This window comes from Onychostoma macrolepis, chromosome 12 (genome assembly GCF_012432095.1).
Source record: "Onychostoma macrolepis isolate SWU-2019 chromosome 12, ASM1243209v1, whole genome shotgun sequence".
Lineage (NCBI taxonomy): Eukaryota > Metazoa > Chordata > Actinopteri > Cypriniformes > Cyprinidae > Onychostoma > Onychostoma macrolepis.
In genome coordinates this window covers 22,913,022-22,939,188 of record NC_081166.1, presented here as the reverse complement: position 1 = coordinate 22,939,188, position 26,167 = coordinate 22,913,022, and the positions used below count along the sequence as shown (strand labels likewise).

The window sequence follows — 26,167 nt, the reverse complement described above, 5'->3', positions numbered from 1 at the left end:
AGGATCTTGAATGTCCCTAAAATCTCAATAACTAATTTTCGACCAAAATCGAAGTTACGGATTTTTGCCTTTGCACGGCAGTATAGGCATAGTCTAAAATTTCACAAAATGCTCTTTTCTAGACTTAATTTCTCTAGCAAATAACGAGCTGTAGACACTGATCACTTGCCTAGGTAAATTAAATGCTACATGACATTTTGTTTACAAGCTGTTTTAATGACGTCTTTTTGCGGTTGAAACACTAGTTGAGCGATTATGTGAGGGGTTGTTCATTCATGTATATTTCACATTAAAACTATTAGTAAAGAGGAAGGGATGATCGCGCTTACTCACACTCTGTACTGTCATTAGAACTGAGACATTAAGGTCATTGCACACTGAGTCTGAAATTCTCATCCGAAATTTTTGCACATTAAAAAGTAAATACGACCTCACCTTGTGTCAATCACGTTTACACACTACCTCCAAAACTTTCGTCCGTCGTAAAATTTTTGGATCAGGTACGATTTTCTGCGTTCTCGCATCCGTCACAATCATTTTGATAGGATAGGATGACGAATACGAAAAAACGCATACAAAAATTTCAGACTCAGTGTGCAAAGACCTTAAGTATAGGCTACGGCGATATGGCTGTGTCAAAGAGTGTCAAAACGGCATTTATTGTCTGAATTTCCTGAAAAAATGGAACGATCTGTTTGGTACACATGCAAACCGATCCGAAAAACCCGTAGCAAAAATATTTGGTACCGTTACACCCCAAATATATATATAAAAAGCTGGAAATAACTGGTAATTACAAACCTTGGATATATATGATAGTTTGAGGGAGCCGACATAGGATGTTCCTTCTGGAAGATTCTGCAGAAGGAGAAGGTTCAAGTCATTAGAGCTGAAATTCAGAATATAAAATGTTACACGCTGATTTGATGTGAGACGTCTGTTTGTGTGTGTGTTTCAAGCAGTGTCTGAAAACAAACGTGGACAGAATACATTTACGGTAAGTGTAAGGTTTTCTCCAAAGTTGTAGAATTGCACAGGGGTCTATGAAAGTTTTAGCACACATCTACAGATGCAGTGAGGTAGTAAATTATTCAGAGTCAGACGTGGCATCAATAAAAGATGCTAGCTGGGGCTACTGACTGAGTCTTGGATAAGTGATTGATACAGAACCTGCAGCAGCCAAGAGAAAAGAGAGAATCCATTAAAAGAAACAAAGAAAGAACATGAAGAATCAAAAAAGACAGGTCCTGACATAGGCTCTTCATCAGTGGTCTCAGTTCTAGTCAGGTTTCGCCTGATATTTCCTCTTTTACTCCAAGCTAAATGAGTTTAAGACATTGAAAGTATCAGTAATACTAGATTTCACTATGTGCTAATTAAGTATTTTTTAATTAAACTCTTCGTAATTACCATCTGTGTAGATTCCTTCCATGTACACTCAACACAGTTATGAACAGTTAGGGCTAGTTTGCTAGTCTCAGACAAAGATACCCTTATAAAGTTGCACAGTAAAGCAAAGTGTGACCCATACAGATGCAAATACATCTACAAACATACAAACACCATAAATCTGAATGGTTAAAGTGGTCTGGAGGCAAAGACACATCAATGACCTAATACTTATGAGATTATAAAGTCCAACAGAGGCCATGGCACTCATATCCTTTACTCACAAGCATATGGGAGGTGAAATCTCTCTACAGGCTATTAGCAAAGTTTATAGAGTAAAAAAGGCCAATATCTGTGCAGCAAGTTCACAAAATGATGCTTTTTAAAACTATAATAATAACAAGGTGTGTCGGAGAGGAAATGTTAGTATTACACAGTGTTTTGCATATCAAGATTCTAACTGTGATAGTAGAAAAAGGTCAACAGTGGCTTACGGTTTTCCTGTTTCTGACAGCACTGAAGGTGTAGTTCTCTACAGTTACTGCCCCAAAACCACTGAGACACCACATCGTCTTACTGCAGAACTATGGTGTTCAGTATACAGTGAGGAAAATAAGTATTTGAACACCCTGCTATTTTGCAAGTTCTCCCACTTAGAATTCATGGAGGGGTCTGAAATTGTCATCGTAGGTGCATGTCCACTGTGAGAGACATAATCTAAAAAAAAAAAATCCAGAAATCACAATGTATGATTTTTTAACTATTTATTTGTATGATACAGCTGCAAATAAGTATTTGAACACCTGAGAAAATCAATGTTAATATTTGGTACAGTAGCCTTTGTTTGCAATTACAGAGGTCAAACGTTTCCTGTAGTTTTTCACCAGGTTTGCACACACTGCAGGAGGGATTTTGGCCCACTCCTCCACACAGATCTTCTCTAGATCAGTCAGGTTTCTGGCCTGTCGCTGAGAAACACGGAGTTTGAGCTCCCTCAAAGATTCTCTATTGGGTTTAGGTCTGGAGACTGGCTAGGCCACGCCAGAACCTTGATATGCTTCTTACAGAGCCACTCCTTGGTTATCCTGGCTGTGTGCTTGGTCATTGTCATGTTGGAAGACCCAGCCTCGACCCATCTTCAATGCTCTAACTGAGGGAAGGAGGTTGTTCCCCAAAATCTCGCAATACATGGCCCCGGTCATCCTCTCCTTAATACAGTGCAGTCGCCCTGTCCCATGTGCAGAAAAACACCCCAAAGCATGATGCTACCACCCCATGCTTCACAGTAGGGATGGTGTTCTTGGGATGGTACTCATCATTCTTCTTCCTCCAAACACGTTTAGTGGAATTATGACCAAAAGTTATATTTTGGTCTCATCTGACCACATGACTTTCTCCCATGACTCCTCTGGATCATCCAAATGGTCATTGGCAAACTTAAGTCGGGCCTGGACATGTGCTGGTTTAAGCAGGGGAACCTTCCGTGCCATGCATGATTTCAAACCATGACGTCTTAGTGTATTACCAACAGTAACCTTGGAAGCGGTGGTCCCAGCTCTTTTCAGGTCATTGACCAGCTCCTCCCGTGTAGTTCTGGGCTGATTTCTCACCTTTCTTAGGATCATTGAGACCCCACGGTGAGATCTTGCATGGAGCCCCAGTCCGAGGAGATTGACAGTCATGTTTAGCTTCTTCCATTTTCTAATGATTGCTCCAACAGTGGACCTTTTTCACCAAGCTGCTTGGCAATTTCCCGTAGCCCTTTCCAGCCTTGTGGAGGTGTACAATTTTGTCTCTAGTGTCTTTGGACAGCTCTTTGGTCTTGGCCATGTTAGTAGTTGGATTCTTACTGATTGTATGGGGTGGACAGGTGTCTTTATGCAGCTAACGACCTCAAACAGGTGCATCTAATTTAGGATAATAAATGGAGTGGAGGTGGACATTTTAAAGGCAGACTATCAGGTCTTTGAGGGTCAGAATTCTAGCCGATAGACAGGTGTTCAAATACTTATTTGCAGCTGTATCATACAAATAAATAGTTAAAAAAATCATACGTTGTGATTTCTGGATTTTTTTTTAAAGATTATGTCTCTCACAGTGGACATGCACCTACGATGACAATTTCAGACCCCTCCATGATTTCTAAGTGGGAGAACTTGCAAAATAGCAGGGTGTTCAAATACTTATTTTCCTCACTGTATCTACCCATGTGTTTTCAGTAACTAGGGATACAAATCATAAGAACTTCACTCTGTTTCTATTGCCAGATTCCTCTTAACACTTCTAGTTCCTTAATGGTCCATTCAATTAATCTTTTAGTACTTTTGAGTAAGAAATGTTTGGGAAAAAGTCATTCTTATTGCATTTTCTTCTCAGTAGTCTTACTGCCAACAAATTTATAATTTCAGTTTTCATGTTATTTTTTTCATGTATTTCGAGATCAGACAGGATGAAAGTAATAACTTGTAGTTCAGTAAGTAAGTCTGATTAATTCAGTAACAAACAACTACTGATTAATTTAGTAATACTACTCAGTGATTTGATCCACTGACAAGAAAATAATCATTCATTTGGGAACTGACTACATTAGTTGCTGTAAGTTTCGTGCAGTAGCTTCAGTCGTGGTGTCGTGGCACCAATTATGTTTCTGTCCACACAGGCAGAAGAATGCACAAAAACTGACTGTTACGGCAATCATACTATTCCAATATTTTTAAAAAGTATGAAGAGAATTTTGGTTTAATTTCAAAACTTATCCATAACCTACTTAATATGTGAAACTTAAATGGGTCAATGACTAGCCCCTGGGGAACACCATGCTGCCATATTTGATACAATTTTTATTTTTTACATGTATTTACATCCACAGAAGTGGAAAACAAAGGGAGGCCTTCAGATGTAAAATTAAAAGCCGCTGTGTTTAGCGGTGCACTGACAGGGTGAAAGACATGGAGATGGGTAGATACCTGAGGGTTATCCATGTACCACACCAGGCTGCCCTCCAGGGTGTCCAGAATGAAGTAGCGTCGTAAAAACTTGCCGCTGCTCTCCAATTCCTCTATGTCTAGAAAGCCACAGATCCGATTCTGACGATCTACGTACGGCATTTCTGAAACTAAGCATTACCCTGCAACACAAAGAAAACAATGCTGATTGTAAGGCAGATGAGAAGGGCAGAGAAAGAGGTGGAAGAAATTTGGTATCTTCGTGCGTAATCATCTGGAAAAATGCTGGTAATTTCCTATGATGTCACTCTTGGTCATTATCCATGGAAGTGACACCTATTTCATTTCAGACCTCTGTGCTGATGAAAACCCCATCAGACAAAGCTGCATGAATACAAATGACTTGATTGTGACATTACCACAGCTGAGAAGCAATGTACAACTTAAACGGTGTAATTTACCATTTACCTACAGCCTCTCTAAATGTCATAACAGCACTATATTAACTGTGATTCACGCAGAAGTTATGCCTATTAGGGCAGAAATTATCCAAAGCTTGGGGGACAAAATCCACCGAAAGTGATGAAAATGCCAGATATTTAAATTGGTGGCCAGCGTCAATCCTAAGGATATTTAAATGAACTCAACTAACAGGTGCTGAGGTTTTTGAGGTTTCTGAGTTGCAAGATTCTTCTTTTTTTTTACCAACAGAAATACTTCATCCAAAAAATATAAATTCTGCCATCATTTATGCATCCCAAATCCATAAGACTTTCATTCATCTTAGAAACAGAAATTAAGGTGTTTTTAATGAAACCTGTAAGATTTCTGTCTATCCATTGAAAGTGCATTCCACCAAAACATTAGCACATAATAAAAAAGTGAATTATATTAATCAGTTTTTTTAAATCTATGTCAAAAGAAGCTAACTATCAGAAACAGACAGTTAAGTAAAGAAAAAAAAAAATGTTTTCTAAATTGTGTTTCTAGTTTGCCATGTAACAAGCGTTGTACTGTGATACAGGAGTACAATCTGAGAAGGCACTTCAAGTCCAAGCACTCAAACTTCAACACACAATTTCCTCCAGGCTCTGATACTCACTGACATAAAGTGCAAAGCTTAACAAGCTATCATGGTCAGATCATGTTTCGAGCAAGAGAAAGCTCTTTCAGCCTCACTCTGTGTAGCATGGGTCCTCAAGAAAAAAGAAGAAACCGTTCACTGACTCAAAGACTGTGAAATATTACATGCTAACACTATAGAGGAGACAGAAACAACACAATCTATTCAAAAAAATACTGATGTTTGACACAATGACAAGAGGTAAAATACTGGCATTCTTCGACAAATAAAAGAAGATCCACCAATAAGAAAGCTGTGTCTTTATGTCTTCATTTTGGATAGCACATCAACATTAACAACATAGTTTCACGAAAGCACCATGTTTCACAGGCTCCTATGAGATGTGTCAGCCAAGCACAGTGATTTACTCCTACATCACAATAATAAATGGCAAGAGGAATGGAAAACATTTTTGTGGACTCAGACAGAAGAATGTTTCTTTTCTCCGTGGCTACCATCACTAGAGAGCTGCCACATTTCTGTCTCAAATGCGAGATGAAAATTTCATGGCAAAAGTATGTTTTCTGAGTGACGGCTTCCATCACTTGAACGGCCTTAATCTGGGATTGCAGTGATGAGATAAAATGGTCTGATACCGTTGCAAAACTCGATGGATTTAAACTTAAGATGTGCCAATTTTTTTAACTTTTGGAACCATTTTTACAAATGCAACAATTTCCAACACTGCAAGACTTCATAAACAACTTGATACAACAAATTAGAAGAGATATGATGAAACTTTCCTGCAAGGTTTGATGACTTCAACAAACCTCCCGTTAATTCAATTTGATATTGCTGTAGAGAAAGTTTGCACACACAAGCTTCTCACATATGAATTTAATAACAAAGAGACACTCTTCCCCTACAAGTGTTTATATTTTTTCTTTTTGTTGATGATGTTGATATTTAGGACTTTTAATCATTTTGTGGATATGTGCTCTATAATAACAGCCAAAAACAATGTAGCAAAATTAGATATTAAGGATGTTTCCATTGATTTCTGCCATGTAATGGAAATATCAACAGATCTTTTTTCTTATTTTTTTTTCTTTTTCCTGAATTGTAATGTACATCCGAGTGAAAGGGATGTTTGGAAAAAAAAAGGGGGTTCGGGGACTTGGTTCAGTCGGTAAATTGTTGATATGAATGGAGGTCATATCATAAATATATAATAAATAACCATATATAAATGTGAGATTGCAGTCAAGGTCTAAGCAGACTAAATGATTGGAAAAGTACTGCAATACATCACCAATGAGAAGTATGTCATTTTCACAGGAAGAATTTTCATTTTGATTAAGGTTATGAGGTTTTAGATAGATAGATAGATAGATAGATAGATAGATAGATAGATAGATAGATAGATAGATAGATAGACTGAGATCATTAAGGAAAATTTATGGAGTGAATTTTCATTTCAAGTCAAATTTAAGGGTATTTCTTATGTATAATATTCCAGTCTAAATAACTCTGAAAATGTTTGCTGCACCATGAAATTACATTTGAATATTCTTGCACTCAGATTACAAAGACAGCAGTTTGCCCTTATTTACTATATTATGATAACTTCTGCATGTACCATTTCTTAGATGTAATGTCATATGATGTAATGTCATAACACAATAATTCATCTAATCTAAGCAATCTATTTAAGAATTTGACCTAAATAAAATATATAAAAAAATAAAAATAAAAAAAAGATTTTGAAACGAATAGCCTACATTTTTGTCTCATGTACAAAACCCCATATAGAGTATAAGGCTTTTCTAATGTAGTAAGCTTTCTCGGTAGCTCACCTGGTACAGTACTGTAGGTATATGCTATTTTCAAATGTGAATACGAATATATTATTTTAAAATGCCTATAAGCATTAACCTTTTAGTGTCACTCTTTGACATTTCACTTTGAAACTTCCATGAAACCTACAAGAAGCAATGTAATATCTATTTGTCAAAAATGTTGCCATAGGAAAATATATTTCATGAGCCTGGGTTGGCCGATCCCCTTCCCTTCTCGCCAAATGAATTTTCTATCACTTTCTACTGTATCTGTGAAGGATGTGCACAACTACATATTACCATGTAAGACAGCATGTTGTCTGAACTACTAGTTGAGCAGTTGATCTTAGCCCTGTATAACTAGGCTGTAATTGTCTGACATCACAAAATATTTTGCATTTAGTGTGGAGAGACAAACGACCTGTCACTGTAAACTTGTTGGATTGCTGCATAGTGTAGGAGTAGAGTCAGAAATCATGTGCTGTGTCCTTGTACTACTAACCCTGTGTTTGAGCAGTTGGGAGCCACTCCAGGAAGGTGGAGATTTGAAAGCTACAGTGCGTTTAAAAGAGGAAGAGAGAGTTCAAGGTGATCCTAACCAATCACAGGTACAAAAACAAACAAAAGAACGCTCATTACTGGCAAAATGCTCAAACTGGGTAACTGACAAAAGGATAATAAGAAAACAAAACCAAAGTCGGCAAGCAAAGCTCCAAAAATGCAAAAAATTAATAGTGGACTATCATACAGGTGATGTTTCGAGCACACAGGCTCTTCACCAGAGAATTAAAAATTTAAACCAGCAAGCCTTATACTACCAGGTGTACTAAAAAACACATGACTAAAAAAATAACATACATATACATATACAAACATACAAATTAATTTGAAAATAATAATAATAATAATCTAACACAAACACACACGCAAAGCCATGGAACAAACAAAAAATACCAAGGGCCAGATTTACTAAACAGGACAAATTAGCGTTTGAGCAAAATTCCATAAAAGTGCCGATGGGAGGGGAAAATTCTGTGTGCGATTTACTGACAATGCACACATTAAAGAACACAGACGTTAGTAATTAGTAGTAACATTAGTAAATCACGTTGGGTGATTCATTTTAATGATCTCCTCCCATAAATTTTGAAAGGGAAACTCCTACAGATGCATATTCAATAAGGTCAGACGCAAAAATAACTGTGTCCACGCCTTTTCAGCGCTAAACTTGTCACTGCGAGTCTTTAGTCTTAATTAATATCACCTCCACGCCTTGGACAACTGATTAATGCTATTCCCATATATTGTAAAGTAGAAACCAAATGTCTAAAAGCAGAAAAATGCTGAGCTACCATACTTTTTAAATCTTGGTTTCTAATGGTGCAACAATGTTCTGAAATCTTTAGTCATTAAAGGTCGACTAATTTTGCCCACATTGCAAAGACAATGTCAATGCAACATGAAATCACAATGGCAGTTTTACAGGACATACTGCTTCTTATTATTTATTTAGGCCTATTTATTTAAAAAAGGATGCTTAAAAGTTTGAGTTTTATAGTTGCTACATCTACAATTACCAAAGGGTACTTTGTTTAGAAAATGTGAGACAGGTGTTAAATCCAAAATATTGCGAAGCTTATACGGTCCCTTATATACTAAGCATGTACACAGGTGCATAACATAGCAGCTTCAAGTCTTTTGCCATGGGCTGACGGGAGTTTGGAATGAGGTCAGTTTTTTCCATCATGTCGAGTCAACCTGGAGTAGGCCCTCAGTTTGTCACAATAAAAAACCTTTTTTGACACTGTTTGACTTATTACATAGAGTAGTGATATCAGTCTAAAGAACATTTGTTCATCTCATATAACAAAAATACAGTTTTTTTTTGTCTGGCTAGCAGACAATCAAATTAAAATTTGGATTTTCATTTGCATTGATTTACAATGAAGGTGGAACCCTAGAGATCTTGCGGTCATCCAGAATACTTTAGCATTTTGCTTATGTGTTTTGCATGGAAACTCATGTAAATTTTCTTTTTACAATACACATTGTTGCAAAGCAACTTTACAAAAAAAAATCCTGATCTTTAAGTTTAAATAATACCTTAATGACTTTGCATTTAGCAGATTAGAGTTAGGCAATAATATAAAATATGACCAATCAAGCAGTTGAGACTTGATATATATATATTAGTGCTGTCAATCGATAAAAAAAAAGAATCTTTTTAAATATACTTTTATATTGCAATACTTTCACATTTAATCTTCAAATTAATGTAGAAACAACATAAAGACAGTATATTTTCAATATTTGTTTAATGGCATCTTTTTTTATGACTGAAGGCCAGTATCACTGACACCAATAATACTGATGCCTCTATAATTTTGTTAATATTTATTAGACTTTAATAAAATAACTTCTAATTTAAGTGAACTTTAAACAATCTTCACATAAACCCATTTATGTGAATGTCATATTTAGCTACCTGTGCCCTTCAGCAAGTAGGAAATATACAGAAATTGAATAGTTATCAAACACTAAATTCTAAATTAAGTATAGATGAATCATTAAAGCTATAAAAGTTATTGATTTCCTCTTTTTCTTTTGATGAACAGACATCACAGCAGCTGGGTTAATAGGTTAATTTGGGTGCTGTTTCTTAAAGAGTTGCCGCTGCTGAATAGGAACACGGATCTTACATGCGTCGTGTTTTCTCTCAACTCTCTTTGCCTTTTCTGACCCACTTCAGGTTTTAAAGTCTCTATTAATGAGCTGATGAGTTGAATCAGGTGTGTTAGATGAGGGAGACAGTGCTGGGCTGCTCCAGAACAGTTTTGAAATCCATTTCAGAGTTCTTAAATGTGACTCATAATACATACATGCACAGTTCTAAGGCAGCTTTAAGAAAAGAAAAAGAAAGTGAGTATGGTAACCCATACTCGAAATTAGTGCTCTGCATTTATCCCATCCTAAGTGCACACACACAGCAGTGAACACACACACCTGGAGCAGTGGGCAGCCATTTTTGCTGCGGCGCCCGGGGAGCAGTTGGGGGTTCAGTGCCTTGTTCAAGAGCACCTCAGTTGTGGTATTGAGGGTGCTGTACATTCACTCCCCCCACCTACAATCCTTGCCGGTACCAAGACTCAAACCCACAACCTTTGGGTTACGAGTCCGACTCTCTAACCATTAGGCCACGACTTCCCCACCTCTTTTAATCGCCTTCATGACTTAACTGACCATGACATTGCATGCACGTAGTTTCTTTTGCGCTTTGATATGGAATGATAAAGGCTACAGCGCGTGCCGGCGCCTTTGTGCAAAAGAATTTCAAATCACGAGCCAATATTTTATTCACAATAGAACATAAATAACAAATATTTAGATATTTTACAATTTTATGTACAAAATGAGCTCATTTCAAATTTGATGCCTGCTACAGGTCTCAAAATAGTTGGGATGGGGCATGTTTACCATGGTGTAGCATCTCTTCTTCTTTTCAAAACAGTTTGAAGTTGTCTGGGCATCGAGGTTTTGAGTTTCTGGAGTTTTGGTGTTGGAATTTGGTCCCATTCTTGCCTGATATAAGTTTCCAGCTGCTGAAGAGTTCGTGGTCGTCTTTGACATATTTTTTGTTTAATTATGCGCCAAATGTTCTCTATAGGTGAAAGAACTGGTCTGCAGGCAGACCAATTCATCACCCGGACTCTTCCACTACGAAGCCTAGCTGTTATAATAGCTGCAGTATGTGGTTTTGCATTGTCCTGCTGAAATATACAAGGCCTTCCCTGAAATAGACGTCAACTGGAGGGGAGCATATGTTGCTCTAAAACCTTTATATACCTTTCAGCATTCATAGTGCCTTCCAAAACATGCAAGCTACCCATACCGTATGCACTTATGCACCCCCATACCCATACAAGAGATGCTGGCTTTTGAACTGAATGCTGATAACACGCTGGAAGGTCTCCCTCGTCTTTAGCCCGGAGGACACGGCGTCCGTGATTTCCAACAAGAATGTCAAATTTGGACTTTCCACTTTGAAACAGTCCATTTTAAATGGGCCTTGGCCCACAGGACACGATGGCGCTTCTGGATCATGTTCACATATGGCTTCCTTTTTGCATGATAGAGCTTTAGTTGGCATCTGCAGATGGCATGGTGGATTGTGTTTACCGATAGTGGTTTCTGGAAGTATTCCTGGGCCCGTTTAGTAATGTCAATGACAGATTCATGCCGATGAGTGATGCAGTGTTGTCTGAGGGCCCGAAGACCACGGGCATCCAACAAAGGTCTTCGGCCTTGTTCCTTTACACACAGAGATTTCTCCAGTCTCTCTGAATCTTTTGTTATGCAATGTAGATGATGAGATTTGCAAAGCCTTTGCAATTTGACATTGAGGAACGTTGTTTTTAAAGTATTCCACAATCTTTTTACGCACTCTTTCACAGATTGGAGAGCCTCTGCCCATCTTTACTTCTGAGAGACTCTGCCTCTCTAAGACATACCTTTTATAGATAATCATGTTACAGACCTGATGTCAATTAACTTATTTAGTTGCTAGATGTTCTCCCAGCTGAATCTTTTCAAAATGTCTTGCTTTTTCAGTCCTTAGTTGCCCCCGTGCCAACTTTTTTGAGACCTGTAGCAGGCATCAAATTTGAAATGAGCTCATTTAGTGAATAAAAGTGTAACATTTCTCAGTTTAAACATTTGTTATGTTCTCTATGTTCTATTGTGAATACAGTATTGGCTCATGTGATTTGAAAGTCTTTTAGTTTCATTTTATTCCCATTTAAAAAACGTCCCAACATTTCCAGAATTCGGGTTGTACATACACTATATACAGTGGATATAAAAAAGGTCTACACACCCCTGTTAAAATGCCAGGTGTGATGTTAAAAAAATTAGACCAAGATAAATCATTTCAGAACTTTTTCCACCTTTAATGTAAACTATAACCTGTACAACTCAATTAAAAAACAAACTGAAATTTTTTAGGAAAGTGGGAGTAAAAATAAAAAAAATTAATAATGTGGTTGCATAAGTGTGCACACCCTCTTATAACTAACGATGTGGCTGTGTTCAGAATTAAGAAATCACATTCAAACTCATGTTAAATAGGAGACAGTACACAGACCTATCATCATTTAAAGCAGTGGCGGAGTTTCACAAAACCATAGGGTATGGTGCGGGGGGTGGGGGGATGGGGAGTGGAAGAGAAAAAAGGGAAAAAAATTCAATAATTAAACAACACTGCGTCATCAGCGTTGGTATTGTATCAGACACTTGCACTTAACATTATATGAAAATCCAGCTCAAATGGAGTTAACAATGTTTTTGACCAGCGAATGACGGAGATGGAGTGTTTTGTCTGTCATTAGAACGGCTGTAACTGTTATCTGAGGCAGCAAGTGCATTGCATTATATGCTTTCATCAACTTTACGGGTTATATAACGTTGATAGTAGCTATGGGTGCTTAGTTTCTCTTGTTGTTTAATACACTTGGCCAAAATCTCAACTTAAGCACTTATGCACAGGATATTTAAAACGTACAAAAGTTTAGGCTATTGGCTAGATGTTAAATAACCTAATTCTTCTCCGCTCTTCAAACACACAAAAACATTAGCCTTTACAGACATAGTGTTTGAGTAAAGAAAACGCTGTACTATTCAAACATCAATTATTTATTTACCCTTGCATTGCGAAATAGCGGGGATCTGCGTCCAGGCTGTGCGCAGCGCGTCAATCTAATTGGAGGCTGGGTGAAGTTACGAGGTCTCGCTGAGAGCTTGATGATCCAATGGCGTTATGAAGTTTTACTGACAAGCTCTTTTTAATGCTTATCATTGGTTAACTATTTTTAAAACCCTCTGATTTAAAATGATAATAACGAATTATAATAAACTCAATTTTGGATAATTTTTCACAGCACCTGACTGGGCTAGGGTATGGCAACTGCCATACTCTGCCATATGGAAACGCCGCCCCTGATTTAAAGTGCCTCTGATTAAACCCAAATAAAGTTTAGCTGTTCTAGTAGGCTTTTCCCGACATTTTCATCTTACAGCAAAAGCCATGGTCCGCAGAGAGCTTCCAAAGCATCAAAGGGATCTCATTGTTAAAAGGTATAAGTCAGGAGAAGGGTACAAAAGAATTTCCAAGGCATTAGATATACCATGGAACACTGGAAGACAGTCATCATCAAGTGGCACAACAGTGACATTACCAAGAGCTGGACGTCCCTTCAAAATTGATGAAAAGACAAGAAGAAAACTGGTCAGGGAGGTTGCGAAGAGGCCTACAGCTACATTAAATGAGCTGGCAAGTACTGGCTGTGTAGTACATGTGACAACAATCTCCCATATTCTTCATATGTCTGGGCTATGGGGTAGGGTGGCAAGAAAAACATCCAAGCCCGGCTAAATTTTGCAAAAACACATTTGAAGGCTCCCAAGAGCATGTGGGAAAATGTGTTATAGTCTGATAAAACCAAGGTTGAACTTTTTGGCCATAATTCTAAAGGTATGTTTTTTTTGTTGTTGTTGTTATCAACATTTTTTATTTTTCATACATAACATCCAAAATTTAAAAAAACAACAACAAAAAACAACAACAACAAAAAAAAAACACAACAGACATACTCAATATCTCAAAGTCCAGTCAAAAGGAGGGAGAGGGAAGGACAAGAAAAACACAAAAGTCACTCCTTTATACAGTCACGTATATCAAAGAAAGCACTGCCAAGCATCGATGGTAGAAGGCTTGGCCCCATTGATTCGTGCTGTTGTACATTCACAAGTCACTATTTGCAGGAGGCTATGGATCCAATATGTTTTTCCACACATGTGCGGTGTAAACCAGTTTTGTATTATTGTCTTCTTCGCAGCTGTAAAACCAGCAAACAACATTCTCTTTTGCATTGAACTTATACAGAGACCAGAATCATCATTAAGAAGACACAAACTTGGATTAACAGACCAATCAATTTGCAGTAAGGATGATAAAACCAGGTTTACATGTGTCCATAGACTGATGACGACAGGACATTCCCAAAACATATGCAGAAAAGTACCTGATAATGTAGTATTACATATATGGCAGTTGAGATTCGGTTGTAGTTTCATTTTAAATCTTTTGTAAGGAGTTATGTATGCTCTATGAATGACTTTGAAGTGAATAAGCCGATGAGCTAGATTTTTAGATGTTAAACTGAGATTAGACCACACTCTCTCCCAGTCGACAGATAAATTAAGGTCAGATAATTCCCTATTCCAAATAGTTTTAATAGAAAGAGGTTTTGTAATGCAATCAATAATCTTATTATATATTAAAGAAACAGACGGCCGACCAACAGATGGTGCAATCCAATCCTGCATAGGATGAGAGGAGATGGGAGATGCCCAAGGAACTCCATACGCTTTGAGAGCAGAACGTAATTGAAGAAAGACAAATTATGCGGATGCTGGTAGACAAAATTTAGTTCTTAATGTCTGAAATGAACATAGGCCCTGGTTATCATATATATCACCGCACGTGTTTACACCTAAAGAGGACCGAGAGGGTTGGACAAATGGACGATTTCCACATACAAAATTAAAATTGTGCCATAAAGGTGTACTGTTACAAAATTTGAAGGTTCCTCCTATCCGACGTTCTACCGTTTTCCAGATTTTAATAGAGTTGGCCACAACCGGACCAAATTTATAATTATCCCCTTTTTTTTCCTGTGACAGTAAATAAGATATCTTGGAGTCTATTTGGTTTAACCTTGTCAGCTTCAATCACTCTCCAAGAAACTGTAGATTGAGGATCAACCCAATTATGAAGAGCCTTAAGCTGGAACGACCAATAATACAGTTCAAAATTTGGTACAGCCAGTCCTCCTGCGCTATTAGGATGTTGTAATGTGGTAAGTTTAATTCTGGGGCATTTATCATTCCAGATAAATTTAGAAATTACAGAGTTGATCTCCTTAAAGTAACCTGGAGGGGGAGAAAGTGGTAGTGGTTAAAGTGGTTAAAAATTAAATCGAGGTAACAAATTCATCTTAACAGTGGAGATTCTTCCTTGAAGAGAGACTTTAAGATTCTTCCATCTTTGAATGTCATTTTTGACCTTAACTAAAATATTATTAAAATTGTCTCTGGCAATCTTATGAATGTTTTTATATATGGTAATGCCCAAATAGATGAAAGATTCCTTAATAGGGATAAATGAGGGAATAGAAGAATTAACTTTAACATTGTTAATTGGCATTAAAGCAGATTTGCTCCAATTTATTTTATATCCTGATAAACTACTAAAATTATCAAATTCCTTAATTATACTAGAGACTAAAACATCAAAGTGGTCTAAATATAGAATAATATCATCAGCGTATAACGAAATACTATGATTATGATCATGAATCTTAATCGATACTTCAGATTTCCTGATGGCTTGTGCTAAGGGTTCAAGAGATAGACAAAACAATAAGGGGGAAAGCGGACATCCCTGCCTTGTTCCCCGCTGCAAAGGGAACGGGGGGGAAATAATATTACCAGTTATGACTGATGCTGCAGATGTGTGGTATAATGTCTTAAAAGTGAAAAAGTGAAAAGACCGCACAAGGGGTCGGGTGGGAGTCTGCAAAGTCAAGAATATGAAGGAGTCGACGCATATTGTCAGATACATTTCGCCCCTTGATAAAACCGGTTTGGTCCTCCTTGATCAGACTATGAATTACCTTCTCAATACGAAAAGCAAAAACTTTAGCATAGATTTTTAGATCACATGGGATAAGTGAAATCGGTCTGTAGCTGGAACAATCTAATGGATCTTTCCCTTTTTTAAGAAGTAATGAAATCATTGATGTTTTTTGATCTCTATGAAATACCCCATGTTCAATTGCAAAATTAAATGAATTAAGCATAAGTGTCCCTACCAAATCCCAAATTTCCAAATATAATTCAGGGGGGAGACCATCTAGACCCGGCGATTTGCCCTTTTGAAGGCTTTTTATAGAGACGTGAAGCTCCTCCAAACTTAATGGGGCCTCCAAAGACTCTTTATCCACATGTGAGATCCGAGGCAGTTCCAATTTATCTAAATACTGCTTACAAATTGGTTCATCAAAATCTGTTTCGGCTTTATACAGATTCATGTAAAAACCTTTAAATATGTCATTAATTGCCACAGGTTTCGTGTGTGACCTGATCATCCGATGATTTTATTGCGTTAATATATGCCTTAGACTCGCATTCTTTCAACCTAAGGGCCAATAAATGACTAGGTCTCTCTGATTCAAAATAATATTTTTGCCTAGTTCTATGTAAAATACATTGTAAAGTAAATCACATTCTTCTTTTAAAGAGGACAACTGTGTAGCCTGTTGCTCAGTAAAATGTTGTTTTTGTAGGTTTTGCAATGATTGGATTTTATTTTCTAATTGTGTAAACTGGTGAGTTTTCGCTTTGGCAAGAGTAGAAGAAAAAGATATACAGAATCCTCGTATAGCACACTTAGTAGATTCCCATATTATTTGAGGATCCACATCAGAGGGCATATTGATTTCAAGAAATTCCTTAATATATTCTTTTAGTGAAGTAATGAAAGTCTGATTACTTAATAATGATATGTTAAAGCGCCATCTAGGGGCTTTGGCTTTAATATCGGAAAGAGGAACACTGCACATCACAGCAGAATGATCAGATAATAAAATTGGTAATATAGAGATGGAGGAAGTAGACGAAATTAAAGATGGGCTGAGAAATATGTAGTCTATCCTAGAGAAAGTCTTATGTCTATTAGAAAAAAAGTGAAGTCCTTAGCTTTAGTATTCTGAATTCTCCAAAGATCGATTAAGTTGAGCTCCGTGATGAATTTATTCAGTAATTTAGAGGATGGATTGGCTGTTGTATCAGATTGAGATTTATCTAAAGCAGGATTTATGACAGCATTAAAATCACCACCCACCACTAATGGGTAGTCAGTCTGCTCAAGTAATGTTTTGGAAATCTGTGTAAGGAACTGTCTGTCTCATTCGGACCATAAATAGAGACCAATGCTAACCTATTATTATATATTTTGCATCGGATAAAAACAAATCTACCCTTCTCATCACTACCAAGGTGTTCAATTGTTAAATTTAACTTTCGGTTAACAAGGATAAGCACCCCCTTAGTTTTATTTTGAGCGCAGGAAAAAGCCGCTAATTTCTAATATTTATTCTGAAAACGTGCCACGTCAGATTGTTTTAAATGTGTCTCTTGAATTAGGGCACAGGAAATAGATTTACGGTGTAAATATTCTAACACACGGGTTCGTTTAACAGCAGAATTTAGACCATTCACATTCAGTGATAAAATATTTAGAGTATGCATTGAATATTCATAATCTCAAGATTGTATTCAATAAATGAAAAAAAAAAAAACAGAAGCACTTCCATTCTATAAGTAGCATGTAAACGCTGATGTGCATTTTAGATACCAAACCTCCTAGATGAAAAATCCCTTTAGAAATACAGGTGCTGGTCATATAATTATAATATCATCAAAAAGTTGATTTATTTCACTAATTCCATTCAAAAAGTTAAACTTGTATATTATATTAATTCATTACACACAGACTGATATATTTCAAATGTTTATTTCTTTTAATTTTGATGATTAGAGCTTACAGCTCATGAAAGTCAAAAATCAGTATCTCAAAATATTAGAATATTACTTAAGACCAATACAAAGAAAGGATTTTAGAAATCTTGGCCAACTGAAAAGTATGAAAATGAAAAGTATGAGCATGTACAGCACTCAATACTTAGTTGGGGCTCCTTTGCCTGAATTACTGCAGCAATGCGGCGTGGCATGGAGTCGATCAGTCTGTGGCACTGCTCAGGTGTTATGAGAGCCCAGGTTGCTCTGATAGTGGCCTTCAGCTCATCTGCATTGTTGGGTCTGGTGTCTCTCATCTTCCTCTTGACAATACCCCATAGATTCTCTATGGGGTTCAGGTCAGGCGAGTTTGCTGGCCAATCAAGCACAGTAACACTATGGTCATTGAACCAGCTTTTGGTACCTATGGCAGTGTGGGCAGGTGCCAAGTCCTGCTGGAAAATGAAATCAGCATCTCCATAAAGCTTGTCAGCAGAAGGAAGCATGAAGTGCTCTAAAATTTCCTGGTAGATGGCTGCGTTGACTGTGGACTTCAGAAAACACAGTGGACCAACACCAGCAGATGACATGGCAGCCCAAATCATCACTGACTGTGGAAACTTCACACTGGACTTCAAGCAACATGGATACTGTGCCTCTCCACTCTTCCTTCAGACTCTGGGACCTTGATTTCCAAATTAAATGTAAAATTTACTTTAATCTGAAAAGAGGACTTTGGACCACTGAGCAACAGTGCAGTTCTTTTTCTCCACAGCCCAGGTAAGACGCTTCTGACGTTGTCTCTGGTTCAGAAGTGGCTTGGTAGCCCTTTTCCTGAAGACGTCTGAGCGTGGTGACTCTTGATGCACTGACTCCAGCTTCAGTTCTCTCCTTGTGAAGCTCTCCCAAGTGTTTGAAGCTTGCGGTCATCCCTGTTGCTTGTGCACCTTTTCCTACCCAAATTCTTCCTTCCAGTCAACTTTGCATTTAATATGCTTTGATACAGCACTCTGTAAACAGCCACACCTTTCAGTAATGACCTTCTGTGACTTACCCTCTTTGTGGAGGGTGTCAATGTTCATCTTCTGGATCATTGCCAAGTCAGCAGTCTTCCCCATTATTGTGGTTTCAAAGAACAAGAGATACCCAGAATTTATACTGTAGGGATGGTCATTTATTCAAACTCAAATGTAAATATTCTAATATTTTGAGATACTGATTTTTGACTTTCATGAGCTGTAGGCTCTAATCATCAAAATTAAAAGAATTAAACATCTGAAATATATCAGTCTGTGTGTAATGAATGAATATAATATACAAGTTTAACTTTTTGAATGGAATTAGTGAAATAAATCAACTTTTTGATGATATTATAATTATATGACCAGCACCTGTAAGGTAAAATAAATAAAAGTATAAATGTCTGTTGTAAAAAGTAAAAAGGTATGTTTAACGCAAAAACAACATTGCACATCACCAAAAGAACACCATACCCATAGTGAAGCATGGTGGTGGCAGCATCATGCTTTGGGGCTGTTTTTGTTCAGCTGGAACTGGGGCCTTAGTCAAGGTGGAGGGAATTATGAACAGTTCCATATACCAGTCAATATTAGCACAAAACCTTCAGGCTTCTGCTAGAAAGCTGAAAATGAAGAGGAACTTCTTCTTTCAGCACGACAACAACACAAAGCATACATCCAAATCAACAAAAGAACGGCTTCACCAGAAGAAGATTCAGGTTTTGGAATGGCCCAGACAGAGCCCAGACCTGAATCCGATTGAAAATATGTGGGGTGATCTGAAGAGGCCTGTGCACAGGAGATGCCCTCGCAATCTGACAGATTTGGAGCGTTTTTGCAAAGAAGAGTAGGCAAATATTGCATTCAAGATGTGTCATGCTGATAGACTCGTACCCAAAAAGACTGAGTGGTGTAATCAAATCAAAAGGTGCTTCAACAAAGTATTAGTTTAAGGGTGTGCACACTTACGCAACCGCATTATTTTAGTTTTTTATTTTTACTTCCGCCCCACCTAAAAGATTTCAGTTAGTTTTTTTAATTGAGTTGTACAGGTTATAGTTTACATTAAAGGTGGAAAAAAGTCTCATCACAGAAACCTGGCATTTTAACAGGGGTGTGTAGACTTTATATATCTACTGTACACTATACTCACATAGAGCGATATAAACTCTATAGCAAATCTCAGCTGCATGATTATTTATATAGTCACAAAATGTAAACTATATTATTGACTAGCAATATATTAAAGTTGGACAAATACTGTATTACATCCAACTTTATTCACATTCTCATGTAAAGCAAATCTTAACTGCTTGATAGTATACACTGCTTCACATAAGTGCACTGTATGCACAGTATGTGGATAAAGTTGGAAATAATTATACATCCAACTTAATCATACAGAGCTGTGCAATAATACAGTTTACATTTTGCGACATGTAAACAATAACTCAATGGTATTTGCTATGTAGTATATTGCAGTATATAAAGTTGGAAAGTGCCACTCGCTTTTTGTCATGTCATGATGATGAATAAAGGTTTAATCCACAGGAAGAGCTCTGTCTGTCTGATTCATAGAGACAGACAAATATAGACACACACACACACACACATCCAGATCTCTGATGACCACGCAATAGCTTTGCCTGTAAATATATATACATCACACCCATGAATGTCCACACTTATGTAAAAGGATCCATAATCAGTGTGTGCCAATAAAACCAACAGTAGCATGCTGTCTGTCAGAACACATGTCCTACAGGCCCTACCTGTGCTTCTGTTTATGTTCACGTTTGAGTGAGAGAGACAGATTCAGGTTTAAGTGAGGTAAGGTGGCATTTCCTTCCTTATTCACTGCCAAGATTTGCATCAGGTGTACAGTGTGAGACTTTTTGTTATATTATCTAGCAAGAGATAGATTTGTCTACAACACATGCACTGTTCTGAGTCAGATAAAACTTGTAAACTACAAGAAGGAAATGCAAACTGGATCGACTGGATCTAGAGGAAACAGCAGTGAAGTATTCTGATGCTATGCATTACTGGTATTGACTGCAACAGAGAATAATTTCCAATAATTTCCTTACTGAAATATCGTGCCAGTGCCAGCATTTCAGCAAAATTATACTATGTTGCTTTTTGCAAGTTTTACTTCAAATCTTTTTTATTGGTATTTTTTTTTTTTTTGACAATACAGATTGAAATAATGATAACAAGGTGAAGAATAGGATATTGGCTTCTTGCAAGTTTTGTGACAATTTTAAAGTGAAATGTCCAATGAGTGGCACTAAAGGTGTGTTTAGTTTTCTCCAAATCTTGAATCTGGCAATATTTTATTGGTTGTTGTACATGCTGCATTTGAAAATAACACAGCACCTACACCCTAGGGATAACCATTAGTGATAAACTATGATATAAAGTCTCAACGGCTAGTATTAGCATTTCATATTTTAAATATCACTAAAACCATATTTGTTTATATCAATTTAAAAAACTTGGGGTAAACTCAGCATTAAGCAAAGTGCATAAGGAAGAACCACCTGTCTCCTGAATAGGGTTGCAAAGGGGTGGAAAATTTCCAGTAAATTTCCGGAAACTTTCCAAAAAGCCGTGGAATATTCCAAAAAATCCTGTAAAGTTTCCAAAATTTCTGGAATATTTCCTTTTTGTAACCCTACTCCTGAAAAGTTTCGATAACATTTAATCTTCCCTCCATGAAATGTGTTAAGTAGTGTAAGCTCAGAGCTGGTTTGTTTACAGAGGTTACCAGGAAACAACTCCATTTCTGCTGTTCCATAAGTGCTGCCTGCTGGCAGACAGTAGATTTACATTTTTATTCAGCCTGTCTGCCATTTTTGTTCAGACCAATGTGAAAATTGGATCAGATTTTTGTTGTAAATCTCAACTGGTTGATGGAAAACAAGCGAATGAGCTTTAGAAAAAAATCTCAACACTTCGGATAATATGGTAACCTATGTAAAAGGCTGGAATGAGTTAATCAATTTATAAATTTTATTTATTTATTTTCTTTTAACTTTCTTTGCACATGCAGTACGTCTTAGTAGATAACATATTATAATTCACCCAGTCAATATTTTATGTTTATGTTTGTTTAATATTTAAGCCATTTTTAATGTTTGTTTTTAATTATTTTAATGTTTATGTAATAAAATATTGTATGTTTATGTTATATAATGCATCCTTTCTGAAGAAAAAATATAATTTTTTGGTTTTGAACCATATCTGTAATATGGTATTTGTGTACAAACTCTATGTTGCTTTATGTACAAAACTGTTTGGATAGACCCCAGCACAACACCTGACTGTTTTCACTTCAGCACTGCAGTTTTGGAGGAACTTTGATATTTATTTGATACCCTTGACATACTTGCTTGACAGGTTTGGCATATCTTCCTTGAGTAAAATACCTTGAGCATAACATCACACAACAACCCATTAATTCTGCATTGTTTTTGTGATGGAAAGTTGGAAAACTATTTTATTTTATTTTGTTACAATCTTACTGTTTACACTTCCGTAATATCAAAATAAATACATTTTCATGTTAATGTCATATTATCATGAACGTAATAGGTGCATACATGAGTAGGTTAGAGTTTTTTTTTTAAAAATGCATGTATCAATTTACACAGTTCCTAACTTAGAACCCACGTGTGTCTGTGTGGAAACAGGAAACTGTGGAATAACTGCCATGAAAATATGAAATTATAGCAGTTACTATTAGTTGTTAGTTACTATTATTATTATTAATAAAAAACAATAATCTATTTTTGATACAGCTCTATTCCATACAATAATACAATAATAATACAAATAATTCCAAACAGTAATCAAAAACAAAAAAAAAAACACAATGTAGTCCAACCCTCCGGGTTCCAGATACAAAAATCCCATTCATTTCCTCTACAGGGGAATTTTTTTTTTTTTTTTTAACTATAACATATATACGACAGAGCTATCTATGAATTATGTATTTGTAATTGAAGGGATACATTTTTGTAAGCTGTTCAGCCTAAATTATTTCAGCATTTTTTTAAATGAATAAATCAAAAAACTAAAAAAAGGGCTGTGTCCGAAATTTGAAACTTTGAAATAAATTTATATATTGTTAATATACTGTTTCTATATCATCAACATCTCTAAATTGGGGCTGGAAAACGATTAATCGCAATTAATCACATTCAAAATAAAAGCTTATGTTTATATATTATATGTTACATACTTAGTATACATAAGTAAAGATCATGTTCCATGAAGATATTTTGTAAATTTCCTACCGTAAATATGTCAAAACTTAATTTTTGATTAGTAATATGCATCGCTAAGGACTTCATTTGGACAATTTTAAAGGCGATTTTCTCAATATTTCGATTTTTTGGCACCCTCAAATTCCAGATTTTCAAATAGTTGTATTTCAACCAAATATCGTCCAATTCTAACAAACCATACATCAATGGAAAGCTTATTTATTCAGCTTTCAGATGATGTATAAATCTCAATTTCAAAAAACTGACCCTTATGACTGGTCTTGTGGTCACAAATATACACAGTACACGCAATTACATAAACATACACTTTTATTTTGAATGTGATTAATCATGATTAGGCCTAATCGTTTATCAGCCCTACTCTAAGTCAATAGTTTTATATATGTCCATTATCATTAAAGCCATTAAGTGCACAGTCTTGTACCATTGTCTTTTGTCAGATTTTCAATTTTCATTTTTTTTTTTTTTTTGGCTTAAAATCAAAGTTTGTAACGTTGTGATTCACTTTGTAGCTGGGTGGTTTGGTTCAGTGCCTATAATGTTTTAACAAAGATTTAAAATTCTCTATGGGAAAGATTCTCTACACCTCAAAAAACCAAGGCCACTAAAAAAGCGGGCGGCGCTTTTGAACTCTAGATCAAAACAGTGATTGACAGCTGTCTCTTCACTGCCTCTTTTTTTCATCTCAGTAGCAGTAACATGGTAATATCACCTGATACTATCACTGCATCGCTGTACCATGGTATCACCACATTACAGGTACTTCTACAGCATTTGCAAGCATCACAAGCGCGTTTGTGCGTTCCATTCATGCTTTTGATGTCCAAAAATGCTTTCTAGTTAAGCAGTGCACTAGGTTTTAGAGCTGTGTACAGATATAACGCATCAATGCCATATCTTCAGACAAAATCAATCTATCATTTCTAAGAGCGAGATCAAAAATGATTTAACATGTCAAGACTAAATGATTTCATGTGTTCCGATCGGTATATAACCTGTTATCTGAAACAGAAAAGACAGATTTTGCATAAAGGGAGTTAACGTTAGTGAACTGCCCCAGTAAATGTGTAACTAACGTTACTGATTTGAACACAACCAATAACACGCATTCAAAGTTTAAAATTCCACGATATGTCTCGTTAGTAAATGTGTAGATAACTTACACACTTATAAGCAGCTGTGAAACTCCTGTGCAGCAGTGTTCGGTCTGCCAGTGCTGGACTTTTAGCCCATCTCCCACAAAGTTCCGACGGTCTGCCTATCCCACAACTGACGGGCGGAGAGCGGAACTGCGAATCCCACTATGACCAGGGTTACGCTCATGAATATTAATTAGTTCCTGATGACGTCACTAGGCAACCTTCCTAGAGCGTCCAGTCACGTTTCTGCATTAATAAACATGAGCCAAGCCCTCCCGGCAGTTGGATTCGACTGTTCGGCAGCAGACTAACGCCCACTTTCTTAGGTCTGCATTCAGCCAATCAAACAGCCCTCTGTCAGGGGATATAATTAATATTCATGACCCAAACCTTAACCATAGTGGGACTTACAAAATTACGACTGAAGGCGGAAAAGGCCCCTTCTTTTCCGGATGTAGAGAAAAGGACGATGGGATTTGTAGTTATAAATAGAATGCCTGTTGTTCAGCTGATTAAGTGCAGGTCACTTTTGATCCTCTTTTCTAATAGTTTTATTGCAGTCACATAAATGCGATTCACAAATCATTATAATATGTTGACTTGCAATTATAATCATCATCATTAAAGTGTTGCTCAAGAAACATTATATTATTATTGTGCTGCTTTGTATTTTTGTGCAAAATTTAAAGTTAAGGATATGTAGGATTTTTCATAACAAAAAGAAATTAATACTGTTATTCAGTAAGGACACATCAAATGTATCAAAAGTGACAGTAATAGAAGATATTGATAATGTAAAAAAAGAAAAAAAGAAAAAAAAAGAAAAATAAACTATTCTTTTGAAACAAAAATATTAAACAGCGTAACACTGATAATAATAAGAACTTTTATTAATAATTGAGCACCAAATCAGCATAATTAGAATGATTTTTGAATGGAGTAATGGCTGCTGAAAATTCAGCTTTGCCATCATAGGAATAAATTACTATATTACACTTTTTATTGTTTTTTAATTTTTACTTTTTACTAATGTATTTTAAAGCTTTGGTGCTTTTATACTTCCACAGTGTAGAATAAAATATGTGGTATATCCAGTTCATGCCTTTCAATGCTCTAGGTGACCGAAGAGAAGGAAATAGTGCTGTATTATGGGAAATCCCCCTGGATGTTCTCTCGCCCAGTGTTTTATTGTTTAGGTGCACGTTTGAGATTTGAGCAAAAGTTATTAGAGGTTATAGTGACCTGCACAGACTGTACATATTGAGATAAAAAAAAAAAAAAACAACAAAAAAAAGCTACTATGTTAAAATATGTATAAAAACAAACAGACTGAAAAACTGCTCTAAACACAATATAAATTATGTCTCTGATTAATGACAAAATTAATAGATCATTTTTAATACATTTTTAAGTTTGAACAATACATGTATAGTGCTATTATGCAACTTGGACAAACCGTAGAGTTTGAAACAGCAAATTAATATTTTTGAAACAACGAAATACATAAATTCTGTTTTCTATGGAAGCCTGTTTCTACCATGGAATTATTAAAATAATAATAATAATAATAATAATACAACAATTGCAACTTTTATCTCCGCAATTCTGAGTTTATATCTCACAATTCTTACTTTTTTCTCAGAATTTTGAGTTAACATCTCACAATTTTGATTTTGATGAAGTTTATGTTTTGCAATTATTATTATTTTAATAATAATAAAAAAAAGGTCTATTACAGCTTTTTATCTAACAATTTTGACTTTTTGTTCTTTCAAATTTGAGTTTCTCACAATTTGGATGTTTCTTCTCAGAATTGTGAGTTAACATCTTGAAATTCTGTGTTTATATCT

At 36.2% G+C, this 26,167-nt stretch overlaps 1 protein-coding gene across 7 annotated transcripts in view; it reads right to left on the bottom strand.

Moving 5' to 3' along the window:
* The window catches only part of plekha1b (pleckstrin homology domain containing, family A (phosphoinositide binding specific) member 1b), a 45,757-nt gene extending 21,287 nt beyond the window's left edge, over positions 1-24,470 (bottom strand). For all 7 annotated transcript variants that reach the window (XM_058793513.1, XM_058793514.1, XM_058793512.1 and 4 more), the window contains exons 1-3: positions 24,342-24,470; positions 4,356-4,516; positions 802-858 (exon numbers count right to left, since the gene is read on the bottom strand). In XM_058793513.1, coding sequence (XP_058649496.1) covers positions 802-858; positions 4,356-4,496 — 198 coding nt within the window. In that variant the 5' untranslated portion in view covers positions 4,497-4,516; positions 24,342-24,470. The remainder of the gene's footprint in view (positions 1-801; positions 859-4,355; positions 4,517-24,341) is intronic.
* Positions 24,471-26,167: the final 1,697 nt, after the last annotated feature.